Source organism: Macrotis lagotis, chromosome 1 (genome assembly GCF_037893015.1).
Source record: "Macrotis lagotis isolate mMagLag1 chromosome 1, bilby.v1.9.chrom.fasta, whole genome shotgun sequence".
Classification (NCBI taxonomy): Eukaryota; Metazoa; Chordata; class Mammalia; order Peramelemorphia; family Peramelidae; genus Macrotis; species Macrotis lagotis.
The window spans coordinates 307,010,290-307,029,741 of NC_133658.1; the positions used below are offsets into that span (position 1 = coordinate 307,010,290).

Consider the following 19,452-nt stretch of genomic DNA (forward strand, 5'->3'; position numbering starts at 1 on the left):
GCTAGGCTGTTTATACTTTATAAAAGTGTAATTGTAAAATTCTTATAGAAATATGGAAATTAAACATAATTGTAGTATAAGGAAAAGATGAACAGTAAAGCTATACATCCACTTGATGGTATTTGTCATTTGTTTTATGATAACACAGAAAACTTTGTGGTAACACAGAAAATTGTTTATGGTAACAGAAAAAATGTGCAATTATAGTACTGTAATAAAAAATAAAAGTTGAAATCTGTGATTGCTGGAAAGCTACATACGATATTGGGTTTCAAATATACAGGTTATTTTGTAAATATATAAAACATACCTGGGATGATATCATTGATATGCAACAGAAGTGTACTTTCGACACTTGCAAAACTACAAAGTTGTATTCCATTAAATCTTCCATCCCAATTTCCAATAGGATTATCCTAGAAATAAAAAATAAAAACAAACTAAAAACTCATCCTATTTTTTTTAAAAAATGTTGAATTTTTACTTTATTTTATGTTATCCCAGAAAATTTTCTTTAAATAATTTCATCTTTTGAACTTAGGAGGAAAATTGATGAATTACAAAGTTTTATAGGACTAGCACCACACTTTGGAAAATGCAATCCAAGAACTGTTAAAATAAATCCATAGGGTAAGCTATTTAAAGTTTTCCTTCATATTTTTCTGTATAGTAGTATATTTCTACATAACCATGTTTTCCTTTCAAATATAACATTAATCTAGACAAAAATTGTTTCCAAAATTAAATTTTTTTCCCTACTCCAGAAATAACTCTCTGATCAAAATTCTTCACCATTCTGATTACCTAACATCTTTTCAGTACTTTTCAATATTTAAAATTGGTGTTTTAATATTCAAATTTAAAAATAAAAATTACAATTTCAATATTCAATGCAAAACATAAATAATAGTTTAAACATATGAAGGAGCCCAGAAATATTAAGATTTCCATTGATGGAAGGCCTAATTAGATCACAAATCTATCAAAGTAATAGTTTCTAATCTGTATTTTGGGGGTTATGGTACTTTGGAACACTTTTATTCTACTAAAAGGGAAAAAGTTCCTCCTGGGGAGGATGTTTTTCTTCCTAAATAACCTCATAAAACATAGGGCAATGCTTTGATTATAATAAATATACAATACATGTTTCTTTACTGTCACTTATAATATAGTACATTCACAATATCAATTGATCATAGGACCATAAAGACTAGGAAAGTCCTAAATGTTCCCTTTGTCCACAAAATTGTACACCTAAACTACCAAAGTCAGATTTTCCAAAAATAAAAATTAAAGAAATGAAGATTCTACCATTTCTCAATCGGGGGTTTAATAGTTTGATATTAAATTTCTTATGTTTAGCAAATTCTCTATTTTGAATATTAAATCCTTCTCTTTTAAAGTTAGAGGTAAGAACAGATCTCAATTATATTGAAAAACTATAAGTAGTTTTTAAACCTACTTTTTTTATGCTACAGGCAAAACTAAAATTTCCATTCTGAGCACAGTTTACTTCTTTATTACTCTTATTCTTCTGAGTGCTTGTTCTTTTATATTATCTGACATTTTCTCATATTCAAAACCAAAACTGAAGTAAATCAATGAAACACTTCATTTAAGGCAAATCTTAACAAAAAAAGTGGAGTATGCATCAATAACAGAAAACAAAGGTTTACACTCTTGTATTAAAAGTAAAAGAAAACAATATAATATGATGAAATAAGCACAAAGTTATTTTGAAAAAACTGAAAGTAGAGGCATTAATGTCACAAGTAGGTAGAATGGACTCTGTTACAATACCTACATTCCTGACTTACCTCAATATGCAAATTCTCCAAAGTCAGGTACACTTAGAAAACATTTTTAAACTTATACCCCATAGATGTTCCACTTAAAACATTCAACTGGCAGTTTCTTTGCTGATTTAATAAGCAGTTTGGACATTCAACTAATACATATTCAATCCCCTCTACTTTAAAGTTTCTTACCATGTCAACGCCAACAAAGTATCCCAAATTCTCTTTTCCTGGCAAGACATCACAGAATATAACTGTTCCAGATTCTATACCTTCTCCAACTTTCAAAGACACTCTGGAGTTTATTTCCAAAGGTGGAAGTTCAACCTGCATCATGTCCACTGGGCCTGCATAATCACTTTCCAATGCATTGTCTTCTTCTTCTATAAGCTCTAATTTGTCCAAAGCCACAAAAACACCACAATCTTCATCACACCTGAAAAGCTGTTTCCCTTGGTAAATTCCATTAGTAAAACCTTGACCACGACCTTCTTCCTAGATTAAAAGAAAGAAAAAAATCACTACAGATATTAAGAGATAATTTTAGAAACATCCTAATGCAAGTAGTAAAAATATGCAGCAGTTGTCAAAAGCTAAGTTAGAGTCATCTGATTGAAGGTTAAAAAAAAACCTGTCTATAGATAGGAAAAAAGTAAATTTATATATAAATGGATGAATTATTACTTCATAGTTTTAACAATATCAAACTAAATCACTATCTATGAAGGAATGCTCTTTTTTCTAATCACTTTTATAACAATAGGTAAAGAGAAATGATTCTAGTCACAATGTGATAAAAATACAAAACTCACCAATTAAAAAGTATAACTGGCATTTGGTTTTGTAAGATATGATACTCTTATAAACAAATTTTTGCATAATTTTGCATAATTATCTAGCATGCTTTAAAAATAAATAATATTTAGTAAAATAATGAACTTACATGTTTACATGAGTATAAAAATCAAGATTTTTTCAGTTATGTACATTACCTCCCTAAATCTTATAACTAGCACATAATTAGGAAGTATTAAATTTATTTACAGATGAAAAATTCAAAGATTGGGAACATTAAGTGGTTTGCTCAAGCTCATTCAGCTCATGAGAGGAGGAATTGAGATTAAAATCTAGTTTTTTTGAGTTGTCATTTCTACTATACCATGCTGTCTTGCTGCCTTCCCAGAAGAAATGATTTAAAGATGATTTTCCCAGGTAGTCACAGATAGGACAACTACCAAGCTATTATAGTTTATAGAAAAGAGTTTTGCATTGTACAAATTGTGCTGCACTAGCAACATGGTGTGATGATCAGCCATGATGGATGCAGCTCCTCTCAGCAGTTCAATGATTACAGACAATTCTAAAAGATTTATGATGGACAATGTCATCTACTTCCAGACAGCAAATTTTGGAGTCTGAATGCAGAGCGAAGCATACTATGTTCACTTTTTGGTTCATGCTTTTTTTTCCCTTATCATGGTTTTCTTCCCTATAGTTCTAATTCTTCTTTCACAACATTTTGACTAATAGGGAAATATGATCAACATGATTGTATGTGTATAACCTATATCAGATTGCTTATTGACTTGGGGAGGCAGGGAAGGAAGGGAGGGAGATAAAATGTGGAACTTAAAAGCTTGCAAAAGAATAAATGTTGAAAATTGTCTTTGCATGTAATTGAAAAAATAAAATTACATTCACAAACTAAAAAAAAAAAAAAAGAAAGAAAAGAGTTTTGTCCAGACTAATTCTATTCAACAGCTCAAATGTAGTAGAGGTAATGGTAGTAGAGATGATGATGGTAGCAAGTGATAGAAACTAGCAGTTATTCAGCACTTATATTATGACAGGCACTGTGTTCTCTATAACTCTAAGAGGTGGAAACCATTATTATCCTCATTTTACATTTCAAGAAACTTGAGTAATTTGCTCAGGATCCCACAGATACTAAGTGTTTGGGATCATATTTGAATCAGGTTTTCTGATTTATACGAGAGAGAATGGTATCTAATAAACAAATCAGTAATATATCCTAATTAACTTGAGAATTTATTTAATTAATTGGTTTGCAATTCTGGAATAGTTTTATTAGAATTCATTTTTTAAATGGGTAAATGTATTAGAAATTTCAAAAAAAAAAATTTAACTATTGTTATTTATTTTTAACTACATTCTCTATTGTAACTTTAATGTAAATCATTCTGGAACACCCAAGATAGTTTTACATTTTTGGTACTAACAATCAAGTCCTAGAAGAGTTCAACATGTCACTTGGGGGAAGAATACAAACCTAAAGAAAAGTGACAATTAAAACACATGTACTTTTCCCCTTTCAAACACCCTCCCCACACTAAAAACAAAACATATTACACATTCCAAAACTGCTTGTCACACTTACCAGCAACTCTACTCCAAAGAATATTCCCGACACTGTCCTCTCCGTTAACAAGGGTCCTCTGAAGCGTACAACTCCAGGAAATTTTTCTTCCCCAGATCTCAGCTGTACTTTCACAGGGCATCCCACATCTATTTGGAGGCCTTTACTTAGTCTGCTTCTGTTTTTAAACAGACTGTATCTTTCCTCACAATTGGTAATTGCCAAAAGCAATTCTGTGAATTTTTCATTTATTTCTACTACATCCTTCTCATCCACATATAGGACTGCATGTGGCTGCTCCAAAATTTTTAATCCAATATGATTTTTCTTGCCTTTAGAAAGAGGAATTCTCGCATGGCCCAAAGAACGATCTTGAATATATTGTCCTATACTCCCCTTTGGTACTTTAAGAATCTTTTGTGTCTGTTTGTCTGCAACACTGCATTCTTGAAGAAGCAAATAAAAAATCCGTTCTTCCAAATAGGGTGAAGTAACTTTTTCTTGGCTCCATAAGCCTGAATTCATTGTGAGATTCTAAGTTTGAAAGATTAATTTAAGAAAAAAGAATCACTAGCATATATGCAAAGTGCCTCTCCCCTCCCCAAAAAAACCCTTCACTGGCAGTCTCAAGGTTCAGCTTTAGCAAATTGATGTCCATTTTCTAAAAATATCTCAAATCAAAAGGCCTAGAGGACAAGCAAAAAGAAATTTTTAACTTTTTTCAATATAAACTATGATAAAAGTAATCACTTTTAATTACGATTATGAATATGTATGCACTTGATGTTATTCTAGGAATATTTCAAATATATCCAGGAAGAAAAGTTACATGCATAGGTTTATTATAAATATATGCATATCTCAATCCATAGGCACATATACACACATGTATTTTATATATAAGCATAATTTTGTGAATTTCAATAACTGACTCAGAAAATAAATGGCAAACCCTATTGCAATATCAAGTAGGTTGAAAACTATTAAGATAGTATCTACAAACAAGTTCAATGTGTAAAATTCAACATTGAGAAAAAAAATTCCCAAATCCCAAAACTTACATAGAAATCTCTAAATTTTTTATTAATCAAATCACCAAATTCTCTAAGTTTTAAAACAAGGAAACATTTAACTCTGACATAACTTATAAAGAGTAAACTTTTTTGTTTATCATGAACCCTACAAAAAGTTCATACATACAAAATAAAAGTCTAATATCTATGCTCTATAAACTTTCTAAGTGATTAAGTAAGGGCGACTAATACTTTAATTTTTACACACATATGTATTTGGGAAAGAGAGAAGGGGCACACATATTCATCTTGGATCATGGAATTCTTTCTAAAAATCGCTGAAAATAAGATTAACTCCATTCCATTTAACTCCTCTCCCATTCTGAACCCAATTTTACATAAGAGGAAACTAAAGTCCCAAAAGGTGATATGATTTACTATCATAGATCATATGGCTCTTTTTTATATCTAAATATTTTGTTTTCCAATTATTTACAATAGTAGTTTCTATCATTTTTTGTAATGTTTGGAATTTTACAATTTTCCCTTGTGGATTTTGATTTACATGTTGTTGTTCCTTCAGTACCCTGACCCGCTAATTCAACAAGCCTGTTAACTCTTATGACCTATAACTTCCTTTTACTTTAGTCACTCATTGACACCTGTTCAGTGCTGTACAACTCTTTTTGACCCCAAGAACCACAGTATGGTAGGTCCTTCTATCTTCCATTATCTCTTTAAGTCTGTCCAAGTTCATGTTCGTTGCTTCTATGATGCTATCTATCCATTTCATCCTCTGCCATCTTCTTGCCTTCAATCTTTCCCAACTCATTTTCCAGTGAGTCCTAGGTCCTCATATTATGGCCAAAGTACTTAAGCCTTAGATTCAGCACTTGATCTTCCAGGAAACAGCCTGAATTACTTTCTTTTAGTATCAAATGATTTGATTTCCTTGCTGTCCAAGGGAATTTCAAAAGTCTTCTCCAGAACCACAATTTAAAAATGATGATTCTGTGACACTCAGTTTTCCTTATGGTCTAACTTTCACAACTATACATTGCTTCTAGAAAAACCATAGCTTTATTTATATAGATCTTTGTCAGAAAGGTGATATCTCTGCTTTTTAGTATGCTTTCCTTTAGAGAACAAGTATCTTTTAATTTCAAGGCTGCAGTTGACATCTGTAGTGATCTTTTGAGCTCAGAAATATAAAATCTGATGCTGCTTCCAATTCTTCTTCCTCTATTGTCAGGAAGTGATGGGACCAGCTGCCAAGATCTTAATTTTTTTTTTGATGTAAAGCTTTAAGCCAGATGTTAAACACTCCTCTTTTGTCCTCATCAAGAGGTTTCTTAATTCCTCTTCACTTTCTGCCATCAGAGTAATACCATGTGCACATCTGAGATTGTTATTTCTCCCACTAACCTTAATTCTGGCTTTTGATTCATACAGCCTGGCATTTCATATGATGTACTAAGCATATAAATTAAATCAATAAGGTGATCACATATAGCCTTGTAGCACTATTTTCTCCATTTTAAACCAATCAGTCATTCCTTGTTTGGTTCTAACTGTTGCTCCCCAGCCACATACAGGTTTCTCAGAAGGCAAATTAGACAATCTGGCATTCCCACCTCTGAGGACTTGCCTCATTTTGTTGTGATCCACTCAGTCAAAGGCTTTGTAGTCAAAAAAGAAGTAGATGTTTTTCTGGAACTCCCTTGCTTTCTCGATAATTCAGCAAATGTTACAATTTGGTCTCTAGTTCCTTTGCCTCTGTGAAAACTGACTTGCTCTTCTGGTAATTCTCTTTTTGATACATTGCTGAAATCTAGCTTGCAGAATCTTAAGCATAACCTTGCTGGAATGTGAAATGAGCACAATTTTTTTGGTAATTTGAACATTCTATGGCATTGCTCTTCTTTAGGATTGGAATGTAAATTGATCTTTTCCAATCCAGTGGCCACTGATGAATTTTTCAAATTTGCTGACATATTGAGGGCAATACTTCAACAGCATCATCTTTTAGAATTTGAAATAGCTCAGTTGGAATTCCATTATCTCCATTAGTCTTAACAATGCTTCTTTCCTAAGGTCCATTCATAGGAATAATCTATTACCAATAATTGTACTCTCTTCCCTAAAGTATCTCTCTTTTATCATAACATCTTGTTCTTCCAGCTGATCCTCTGCCTTATTCCTCCTTACTATGTTTACCCTCATCATGACCTCTAATCTCTCTAACCCCTATACCTATTTTTTTGTTTTTGCAAGGCAATGAAGTTAAGTGACCTGCCCAAGGTCACACAGCTAGATAATTATTAAGTGTCTGAGGCCAGATTTGACTCCAGGGCCAGTACTCTATCCTCTGGTTCATCTAGCTGCCCCCTCTATACTTATTTTCCCAATCTCTTAGTGTTTCACCTTCCACCCTTCATTATCTTGATAAGAGTCACTATCTTCCTTTGTTGTAAGACCTTCCAGGCCCTGCCAGTCCTCAAAAGTGGGTCACTCCCATAGCCTTCTACTCTCCTTCTCCAATTCTGATAAGCTTAACAGGAAGAAGCCAAGCAGGTATCCTGACTAGGTTCACTCTCACACTATTCCCTCTTGGTTTTCCAACTACTCAACTAACTGATGTTTCTCCATCACTTTTCTTGATTCCTTACCCATTTCCTGGGGCAATGTGAGTTGTGAGGTTGTGACCTTAAAACATCCTCACTCATATTCTCATTCATATTTTCTCTCTCTCTCCCTTTAGTATTATCCGTTTCCAGGGGTTCAACAATCATCAAAATGCATATAACTTATAAATCTATAAATCTAGCCCTAATCTATTCCAGAAACTCACATGTACAGTTAGCACTTGACAATAAATAACCACCTAGATGTCCTTTCAGAATCTAAAATGCAATACTTTCAAAATGGAACTAATTATCTCCCCTCCCCAGCCCCCAGAGACCCTCTTCTCCTTCCAATTTATTTCCATTGAGAGCACCATCATTCTTCTAGTCATCCTAATTTATCCTTTGTTCTTCTTATCCTATTCAATAAATTCAAAAGTCTTTTGGGCTTACATCATGGTCTCTTGCATCTTTCCCCTTTTCTCCATTCATACTAGTCCAGGTTCTCATCATCTCTTGTCTCTTAAATGGTCTCCATGCTTCTAGAGTCTTTCTAATCAACTCTTCACAAAGTAGCCAAAATAATCTTACTAAGGCAAGGTCTAACCATGTCACTATTCTGTTAAAAAAAAAATCCTCAGTGACTCCTGATTTTCTCATGTATTAAAAAAAATTTCCTCCAATCAGAATTAACACCCTCTACAACAATCTAGTTCTATTCTATCTTTTCAAACATTTGATGTTATCCCCCTGATTGTATATTAATATGCCAGGAAAACTGGAGTATTAGTTCTTCCCTAAATTTGACATTTTGTCTCTCAGTTCCATACCTTAATGAGTTGTTCCTATCCAAACCTATCACGCCTCAAAATCAGAATTTTTTATTTTCATTCAAAGCTCAACTGAAGGGTCATCTCCATCGCATTCATCCCAAAAAAATATAAGCTATAACAAGAGACATTTCTGTTTTTGTATTTCTAGCAATAAGGATCTTAATAAATGTTTACCAAGTTAAATTGAAGTATCAATTATCACTGGAATAGAAATGTGAAAACACTGGTTATCTGAATTTGCTTCTAGATTCTAACTCAATAGGTAGGGATATACTATATGTAGGTGAGAAATAAAGTGTACATTTTAGAGGATACAAAAATTTGGCTTAACTCCTAATGGCATAGGGAATACAATACAGTCAAAAACATTTTATATACTAAATACCAATGAAAACTTCAGCAAATTCTAAACCATATCAGGCAGCAAAATTAAACTATCAATTAGTTGAATCACTATATGTATATATTATTAAATTGTCAGAATTTACCTTATCTAGAAGATATGTCATTTTTAATCTCAGGTTATCAAGCACATATTATTCACAAGAATCTCACTGAGGAAACAAAGCCAGCTTTGGAATTCAAAAAACTTTGTGCATCTCCTGAGGTGTACTAGATCTTAAATGCACTAGAGGTTATTCATTCCTCATCAAATTTCAAAATCAATACTAAACAAAGTACTAAACTACTATTTCTGATTATAATTACTAAATGGAATGAGATCTCTTTCAAACTCTTCAGGATAATACAGGATGACTATCACTTTAAGAAAGTATCTCAGGAAAGCGGAAGTACAGTCGCGTGGGGACTAAATTTGCTGTAGAGCATGGAGAAAGCTAGGCTGGGTCTCCCTGGAACCCCAAGGGCTGTGGAGTCCACCTCCCAGGACCTGCAGAGGCAGCAGAGGCAGCAGAAACGTGGGAAGCAACTTCTGTCTCCGCAGCCAGGACAGGTGAGAAAAGAGAAGAAGAAAGTAAATTCTAAACCCAAGAACTTGGATGATCAAGAAATCCCTTTCCAACTTCAGGAAATTATGAAAAGCTGCCAAGAGATGAAAAAACATGTCAGCCAAAAGGAAAGAAAAGCAGTCCAAGTGGCATCCAGGCAAAAGTTTGAGAAGGAAGCAATGGGATCACTGTCAGACATTCCAGTTCCCAAGTTCAAGCAGGGAGAAAAGGAGTCGGACAAAGTATATGTCCGTCGAATGGAACAAGAGGCCCAGCATGTGATCTTCCTCAGTGAGAACCAGGTGGAACGGAAACCCGAGAAAGAAGAAACTTCTCAGCAAAAGAAAGAGAAATCTCAGCAGAAGAAAGAATTCCAGAGACAGCGTTTGGATAAAGTTCGGCATAAAAAAGAGGAAAAGGCAATATCCAGCTTGGAAAAAGAACTGTTTCAAGATCCTGTGAAATTTGGTGAGGTTGTCCTTCAGCACCCAGAATTAACAACAAAACCAAGGAAGAGCACAAACAGTGACAAGCCTGGCAAGAAGTCACTGTTGCTGACACATCTCCTGGGCCCTTAGCAGTGCTCCAGTCCCCAGCAGTCTCACTGGCTAGACAGCAAATTGTGGCAGAAGAGAGAAAGCGTGTTGTGCAGATCTACAGGGAGCTCAAGAAATGCAAGCAGCAACAGCTAGAGCAAAGACAGCCCTTTAGCTGATATGAAGGGAAACCAAAGAAACAGACTAGAGGAAGAACCCCAGGATTTGTAAAACTTGATGTTGGCATCCAGGAATAATGGAACCGATTTCTTGGTAGGCACAAAACTTAAGTTTACCTCCCTTTTCCCCCACCCCAGAAACTAAGTCTTCAGAGCTAGGACATTATTTCTGCATGGAATAAAGAAAGTATCTCTTTCTCTAGAAAGAAAAATTTCCATATTTCCTTAAGCAAGCTAAAATTTGATTTATCAAGAGAAAAGGGTAGAGTGAGGTTGGAAGAGGAATTCTCATGCAATTTAAAATTTCAACCCAACTTATATACTGCCACAAATAAAGGTGAAAATATCAAAATAGAAATGGAAGCAATCCTAATATGTGAAATTCTACAATTACAAAAAAATTTTAAAGTAGGGGATTGGTTTTTACAAAATAAAACAAAATGAGATAGATATAGATATAGATATAGATATAGATATAGATATAGATATAGATATAGATATATAGCTTTCTACATATAAGGGAGATAATTAGTTCCATTTTGAAAGTGTTGCATTTTAGATTCTGACAGGACATCTAGATGGTAATTCAAACAATTAAAACCCAACCCAATTAAAATGGAATTTGGTTTCAAGCAACTTTACTTGGATATCTATATTGCAAAAAGCAAAATGTACCTATAATATGATTCTTTAAATCATATTTAATTTACTATATCCTAAGCAGTTCCCTTTGTCCTTAAACTTTCTCTCCAATTTCTCTTCCTAAGAAAGGTATAAATTGTTGTCAACCTCATGATTCTGTAAGAATAGCAGTGTGACGAGTGTGATCCATTTTAACTCTACATGGAAACTCACTGACAAATATCCAGTCAAGCTCTTTCTTTTTCCAGCTCTATCCTCTTACCCAACAAAAAAATGTAAAGAATATTAGAAATTAGACTTGTTTCCAGACCACAGAGGAAGATTAAGTACTAGATACTACCACTAAAAGGGCTTTCCTCATCTCCAAATGATATGACTAAAAGCAAATTTTGGTTTCTCTTGAAAATACTCTGGTGGATGGTAAAAAAAAATATTATACAGTATCCAAATAAATCATATTAATGGAAGTTAATCTTTTTCCAAATTCATAAACTCTTAGAATATTATTCACAACTAATTTTTTACTTCAAGAGGAAAATAACATTTTACTATCTCACAAATGATTAAAAGATAAAGAGAATATAAGATGCTCTTGTATTTATTTATTGACTATGAAAATACACTTGATTTGGAAGACCAAAACACTTTTGCAGACCCTTTTAAATGGTGTCTTCCATCTATATGCCAAGATTATTCCTTGGAATGTAAAAGATTCTCTGGGAAAATGACAGAAATAACCCAGTTCAATGATCTTCTGAAAATAAATTTCAGGTGAGGTATAAAACAAGGAAATGTATGCTCACCAAAAGTATTCATCACTGTGATGGAGGAGATCCAATGCAAGAGTCCAGGTCAAAGTTTCCCTGAGGAAGGTGAAGTCCTCAGATAAAGATGCCATTATGTTAATTACATCAAAATATCAAGACAGTGAAAATCTTGTGGAAGAAATCTGCAATCATTCAAAGAAGTTTATCCTGACCAGCTACTAAAAGTCCAAATGGATAAAGACTGACCACTGCCTTGACTTTAGCATACATCTACTAAATAGGTACCCTATTATGCGTGTCTAATATTTTATGTAACTAGGAAAGAAAGTTCAGAGCTTTCTCTGAAAGCTCTGTGTCCAGAGATGAAAAGAACAAAGAAGCTGGATTGCTTTCAAAGAGATTGCACACTTTTACTGACCTCAAGCTTCCCATAACAGCAAAGATTGGAATTTTCAATAAAAATAATTAATTAGTGTGTCTGTACAGTGTAACGAGATTTCTATTGAAGAAATGTAGGCCAGGTTTTTAGACAAATCTACCAGAAATGAGTTTTTCTTAATTTTATATTAATCGCTAGGGGCCCCTGGAATCAGGAAGACCTAAGTTCAAATCCAGTCTTAAGACACTTAATAATTGCCTCGCTGTGTGACCTTGGGCAAGTCGCTTAACCCCACTGTCTTAAATAATTTTTTTTTAAATTTATTTTATATTTACCTAGTATTTAAGCTATTTCTGGTAGAGAGAAAAGAGACAAAAGAGAGACACACACAGACAGAAAGAGATACAAATTTGCAGTTTCCCATTGCCTTCTGACAGGACTCTTCTCACCCAAGATGACTTGAGGCAACATTATGGTAATCTTAGGCAAGAAAAAGATCATATGTAAAAGTTTTGTGTTAGCATTCCAAAATAGACTACTTAAAATTACTATTCAGTTCCTTAGTAGATCACTCCCCTCACTCCTAGAGTAAACAAATAGATCTTTTCCCTTCAGTGCTTCATTTCCCTTTTCTCACTATTTTTTAAACTTTTTGCAATAAGCTTCTGACCTCATTCATCATTCAATTGAAACTGCTCACTTAGAAGTTATCAACTATCTCTTAATGGCTAAATTACAACTGCCTTTTCTCAATTCTCATCCTTCTTGATCTCTGACTAGCTATTATCCTATCTGATCTCTAACTTTCACCCTGTTCATGCCACTCTTTTCTCTACAGACTTCTCTGACATTGCTCTCTCCTTGTTCTCCTTCTACCTGTCTACCTGTCTCTGCAGAATCTTTAGCCAGGTCATGCCCTTAACTGTGGTTGTCCCCCATGGTTCTGTCTTGGGCCCTCTTCTATACTTCACTGCTTAGTAATGAGATCATCAGCTCCTAGGTTCAGTGATACTGGTCTCCTTACTCTTTCTCACATTAAACATTCTGACTCTGGGAATTTTCAGTGGCAGTCTCCCATGCTCGCCCTTCTCATCTCTACCTCCTAGCTTCCTTGGCTTCTTCCAATATCAGCTAAAATTCCAACTTCTAGAGTTCTACCTTCCAGAAGAAATTTTTTTTAATCCTGCTTAATGTTCACCCTCTATTATCTCCAATTTATCCTTAATATAACTTGCTTGTACAATGGTGTCTTTATGTTAGATTGTGAGCTCCTTGAAAGCAGGAATTGTTTTTCCCTTTGTTTCCCCCAGTGCTTAGCAAATTGACTGGAAAATAATAGTTGGTTATTAAATGCTTGTTTACTCGATTTAATCTTTTCTCAAAAGAGAAACCGAGTCAAAGTATCAGTCCCTTCAAGAGATGGACAAAGAATATATTGCCCTTAGATGGGTCAAATACTTTAAGTGGGTTGGAAGGCAAAAGATGTAACAAGAGATATTTTATATTTAATTATTTGACTAGAATTGACCAAGCCTGCCTGCCACCAAACAGAAAAGTTTGGAAAAGGGTTTAGACCAGAATTTTATTTCTCACTATTTCTAGAGAATCTCAAAAAGCATTTAATTATACTTCCAAACTTGAAAAACAACTGCCTCCCAAGAACTATTAGATGAGCATTGCATAGAGAGCAATGAAAAAGCCTGGGATAGGCTTGAGCAAGTTGAAATGTATAACCAAAGAGGAACTCTAAAGAAGAATATGGGTAAAGGATATCATTAAGGAATTGTTTTGCCTGAAGAAAAGATGAGTTGGTCATGTCTCAAGAACAAATAATCACTGGTACTCTTAAACTGTTGGGGAAAGACCTACAGCATGTTTGGCATTCCCTTTATGGTAAACTTTTAAGAGAACAAGGCTAAAAGTCACTGCAGATGGATGGGCAAGAAATTGCTTTTGAGCTTCATCATTAAAAGGAACTTCTGAATCAATATCACAGATTCATTTGAGTATAATGTATAATGATTTCAGTAGTTTTGTACATCAAAATCAGTTATATATGATAGCAATAAAAATGTAAAGAGTGAAGTCACCACTCTAATCTTTATTCTACTAATGTTACAGATTTTATTTCTGTGTAAGGAAGAAGCAGTGTTCCTTTATATTTGTTATATGTCAGAGGGAAAAAAATATAATTTTGAAATCCATGTTAAACTGATTTTTCTGGATTATTTCATTTAATCCTTTTATAGCTCAGATCGTGTGAAAATATCAAAAACCCAAACTTGACTCAAAATATAAATGGGAAAAAATAATAATATTAATCAAATGATAAATAGAATTACTTTTCTTGTAATCAAATTTTAGGTCCAATTTTGACATCCAAAGGCACTGAAATCATTAGTCACTATAATTTTTTTAAAAGAAAACATGATGAACATGTTTTTAGACTTTTTAAAATGTATTTAACAGTTGTGCTGATGTTTTTCCTCTCTTAAAAAATACTATTTATCTGTTATATGAAATGGCCCTCTGATCTGATACAACTATGATAATGTAAGGAAGATATCAATGAAAACTTAATAAAAAAAGACAAAACAAAACATGAGCCTTGTCTTTATCATACCTTATAAGAACTACACAAAAGGGAATGTGTTATTTACAGGAATTTTGCAAAAAGAATGTAAGTTTTTTGGGTTTCAATAAGTTCTCTAAGACCATTTTCTCCTGATAATCTACTAGTGTAAATCCACCCACTATACCCTAAGGAATAGCAAGCTAATAGTCAGAGCCATTACTTCTACCTAGGGTGTGAGGGGGTGCAGAAAAGTAACAGTTGAATAAATTCTTTCTCTCATCCCCTGAAAACACATTAAGGACTTTTCATTTTTCCCCTGGAAACCAAGTCTAGAAAATTAACAATTTTATACTGACTTTCTAGTCAAAAAGCAAGGTACTGAGTTATTTTTAGCTGAACTTGGGGGAAGGGAACTAAGATAAGAACAATCAACTTTTTTAAAAAATGCAAAAGCAACAGGGTTGTACACATGTACATAGAACATGTTGCTATATATCAAACATTTTTGAGTAGTAAGTAATCTCTGGAATGCAAATTCAACATTTCTTGTTTCCATCCTCCACATCACTGTCATATTATATTCTCAAAAGTCAGGTCTGGTCATGTCACTCTTCTAATCAGAAGCTTCAATGACTCCCCCACTACCTTTAAGATAAAATACCAATTCTTCTGTTTGCCATTTAAAACCCTTTACAATCTGGCTCCAGACTACTTCTCCAAGTTATTAACATCATTTCCTTTTATTCATTCCATATTCCAACATAATAGGCCTAGATTCCATCTCCTGCTTCTGTGACTACACATGTTATCCCTCTCCCCGCCCCCCAAATGCTCCCTGTCTCCTTTGCCTCTCAGCAACCTGCTAGCTTCTTTAGTTTATTTCTCCCCCGGTTGTAAACTGTACTCCGACATACTTCCAAGCCAGGTACCATCCTTTGCACCATTTCCTCTTTTTCAGTTTCCTTTTATATATTGTCTTTACTTATTACGATGAAGTTTTTTAAGTCTACCCTTAGAGAAAAGGGACTATCCTTTTTCCTTGTATATCTATTCCCAGCACTTAGCACACTGCCTGACATAGTAAGCATTTTACACATGCTTACTGACTCCTTTCAGTGTCACTTCTTTCAAGAAGCATTCTCCTCACTTCCCCTCTCTTCATTTTACATCTATCTTATATTTATTTATCTATACAGATGTTGGATTTCCCTAAAAGAACAGGCATTTTGAGAATATATGGTAGGTGGATGATAAATTGTATTGATTGACATTGATCCACGTATGCCATCAGGCCAATTACTTTTAAAAGAAAAGAAAGATACCTTCTGTCCACAGAATTTTTCAACTGAAGGACTCCAAGGGGTTGTGTAGCAGCATCCTCACCGTGAGGATGGGGAAACTGAAACAGAAAGGAGACTAAATGAGCCAGACAGCAGTGGGGTGGGCATTCCTTATATTGCTCTACTTCCCTGGGCCTCTGCTACCTCATTTGTAAAGTGATCATGTCCAAGACAATTCTTCACCTTTTTTGTCCTGGACCCCCTCGGCAGTCTGGTAAACCCCCTGTCTCAGAATAAGGTTTTCAAAACTAAAGGAAACGCCAAATTTCAGTTATCAGTGGGAATCAAGGCCATGGATCGTCTCCCCCATCCGAGTCCACTGACGCCCTGCATCTCTCTCGAGAGCCCCAAGTTTTGGAAGCCCGGGCTTCCCCCAGCTCTAACCCTCCCCGCGCTCCCCACCTCCCATCCTCCCACCCCAAGGCGGGCGCTAAGCATCCGTGGTCCCGGGCCGGCCCGGTCCTCTGGCCCCGCCACTGCCCCCGGCCCCGGCCTCGGGCGCCCAGCCTGGAGGAGGAGCCGCCCCGGGGCAGCCGACCCGCGGCGGCCGTTGGCCGGAGTTGGGATCCTTCGCCGGGGGAGGCCTCGCTGGGGGCGGCGGGCGTCTGCGGGCCGGGCGAGTGGCGTCTGCGGGGCCGGCGAGGCCCGTTAGCTGGGCCGGGCCGGGGAGCCGGGCCGAGGCCAGGCGGCGGGGCCGGGGGCGGCGGGGAGGCGCGAGGGGCAGGTGCCCGCGGAGGCTCGCCCCCCACGCCCGGCCCGCGGCGCCGGCGCCGCCCCGCGGCCTCTTACCTGAAGCCCACGGCCGGCCCCGGCTGCCGTCCAGCTCCCCCCGGCCCGAGGCCGCGGCCCCCGCCACAGCCGCCGACTATTTACCTCGGGGAGACGCGCGGCCCCGCGCAACCCAACCTGATCTCTGGGCCCGCCCCCGCCAGCCCCGCCTCCGAGCCCGAGAGAAGGGGGGGAAGCGCTAGTGGGCGGGGGAAGGGGCCCGAGAACCAATCGTGACCCGAAGGACGTTCCGGCGCGCACCAGGATTGGTCTTCCTCGTGACAGCCTCCCCGCCAATGGCTGCTGATCCAGCTCGATACTTAGGGACTTTCCGCTCCGTCAAGCTCGGTCGAGCCAAAGTGGGGGTGGGGGAGAGCTAAGTGAGGAAGAGGCCGGAGAGGCGGAGACGCGGGGAATGGCGTAACGCTCTCTGGTTGGCTGGCTGGCCGCCGACCTCGAGCCCTCATTGGCTATGTCGTGGGAGAGGGTGGAGCATCACCGTTCCCGTCCCTCTGGGCCTCAGCTGTCAAAAAGCCTTACTGGACTGGGATGGTCAGGGTCCGAGAATCCTGGATGAGAAGATTGGAGCGAGAGGCCAGAGTCTCACCCGGCTTGGACTGGGAGTCAGGACTCCTGGGCTGCTCTGCCCTTAGCCCCCGACCACCGGGTTTCCCTCTCAGTCCTCAGCCTCAGTTTCCCCTTCTGAATGGGGCTGAGGAGAAGTTTGGTTCCCGCGCCAGAAACCACCCACTAGTCATTTGGAGGGGAGGGGGTCAAATTTAGGTTACAGAGGAGGAGAAGGCATTGCCTCACATTTAATTCATCCTTCCTGGCCCACGGCCAGGGCTTATGGTTTAGTTAAGGATCTTTCAATTAGAAGGGAGGTTTTTGATTCCCAGGTGAGGTCAGAAATATTTAAGTGATTTTTTTTAACTTGGCTCTTAGTACTCTGGGTTCTTGTTAATTAATTCTTTCTCTGACAAGCATCAATTATGAAAAAAGAATTGAAGAACCTCAAAGTAGGGAAATGGGAGGAGAAGGTTCTTAATCATGACATAATTCTCCCTGTGGAAATGTGACTTATTCCTAAGGGTCTGTGGGATTCATCCTAAGAGGTAATAGCACAAAGGGGTGTATGTGTGACAATAACTAATTACGTGTAGATTGACTATTATTCACCAAAGTCATCCCCAGGACCTCATCAAGGTGGCTACAGAAGTGATACGGTTGCTGGGCCCATACTGGAAATTTTTCTAATTTCATATCAGCTGCTGGCACTTCTGCCCCCTTGGCACAGACTTTAAGATCCTGTTATCACAGACCATCAGTATCCTTTAGAGGACAACTGAAGACCCATTTTCAAATGGCCTTCCCTGACCATTCCAGTCCTCAAAAAGCCTTCCCCTCTTTGGTATTCTCTAATTGTTTTAGTGATAATGCTTCCCAAACAAGATCAACCCCTCCCAGAACAGAAGGAGATATCTTCTGTTTATTTGATTTTTTTCACACTACCTAGCAGAGGGCTAGAAATAGGGTAGAAGATCTAGCCAAGTATGACACCTTTTGTTTTCTTGAAATGTGCTCTACAACTATTCATTTTGATGTATATGATAACCCAACTTCCCATTGCTTTACTTGGGAAACTCAAGATTTAACTACTCCATTAATTCCCCCCAAAATAATGTGTAATAGAAAACTGATTCTGTTAAATGATTCCAAAGTTTTTGTCTAGAGATAGAAAATCCTTGTGGTTTTTCTGGGCAGCATCTATTTAATTTAGGAGACTGATATGTAATGATAATACTACTGAAAATCTTCATTTTCATTCAGAAAAAGCAAGAAGGAGTTGAATTCCCCCCCCCCCCAGAATGAGAATCCATGTCATTTTCATTTAACATTTTTTTCAGGTTTCTTTGCAAGGCAAATGGGGTTAAGTGGCTTGCCCAAGGCCACACAGCTAGGTAATTATTAAGTGTAATTAAGTCAGATTTGAACCCAGGTACTGCTGACTCCAGGGCTGGTGCTTTATCCACTGTGCCACCTAGCCGCCCCTTCTTTTAACATTTGACAGCCAGGATCTTGAGACTGAGAAAAGGTCTCATGTAAGCTCTTATTTTCTAATACCTTTACCATAAGAATAGATATGTATGATTAGACTGTGTAAAAACTCTCATTTCCTTCCTTTTGCACTCATTTTTCACTTCTTTGACTTTTCTACCATGCCCCTCATAACTCATTGAGAAAACACTATTTTGTCACTCACATCTCATCAGTACCCTGCGCCTTTCTGTTGAAGGGCAAACAGGAGAGAAATTCTGTGACATCTCATTTCCTACCCAGTTGTACTCATGTTGAAAATCTGACTTCTCTGACTACACTCATTTTGGATTTGACTTCTCTACCCTCCCCATGTCAAGCACCTTAACCCTCATTCAGGGTTGTCTATCACATTGTAAATTCCTTGAGGGAAGGCTCTTTTCCTATTTGTATGTCTACCACAGCACAGTGCTGAGCATATGGTGGGCTCTTGATGATGAAGTTTGTCCTTCATTATCTGAACACCATGACATCAGGGAGGTGATGCCATGACAACCGCATGAAATGGATTTCAGTTAGGGGTGCTTCATCAGCCTTACTTTCTCTTCCAGAACCATCAGGGTCTATTGACTAGATATG

The 19,452-nt window shown here is 37.0% G+C and overlaps 1 protein-coding gene and 1 pseudogene across 6 annotated transcripts in view; one reads left to right on the top strand and one right to left on the bottom strand.

Annotated features, from left to right (window-relative positions):
- The window catches only part of CYLD (CYLD lysine 63 deubiquitinase), a 153,112-nt gene extending 136,168 nt beyond the window's left edge, over positions 1-16,944 (bottom strand). For 4 of the 6 annotated variants that reach the window (XM_074211348.1, XM_074211344.1, XM_074211350.1 and 1 more), the window contains exons 1-4: positions 15,991-16,378; positions 4,195-4,707; positions 1,989-2,291; positions 311-416 (exon numbers count right to left, since the gene is read on the bottom strand). In XM_074211348.1, coding sequence (XP_074067449.1) covers positions 311-416; positions 1,989-2,291; positions 4,195-4,698 — 913 coding nt within the window. In that variant the 5' untranslated portion in view covers positions 4,699-4,707; positions 15,991-16,378. Of the gene's footprint in view, positions 1-310; positions 417-1,988; positions 2,292-4,194; positions 4,708-15,990; positions 16,379-16,797; positions 16,862-16,881 lie in introns of those variants that run through there. The other 2 variants (XM_074211346.1, XM_074211347.1) reach the window with 2 other exon arrangements.
- Positions 9,470-10,379, top strand: LOC141505481 (coiled-coil domain-containing protein 137 pseudogene; annotated as a pseudogene).
- Positions 16,945-19,452: the final 2,508 nt, after the last annotated feature.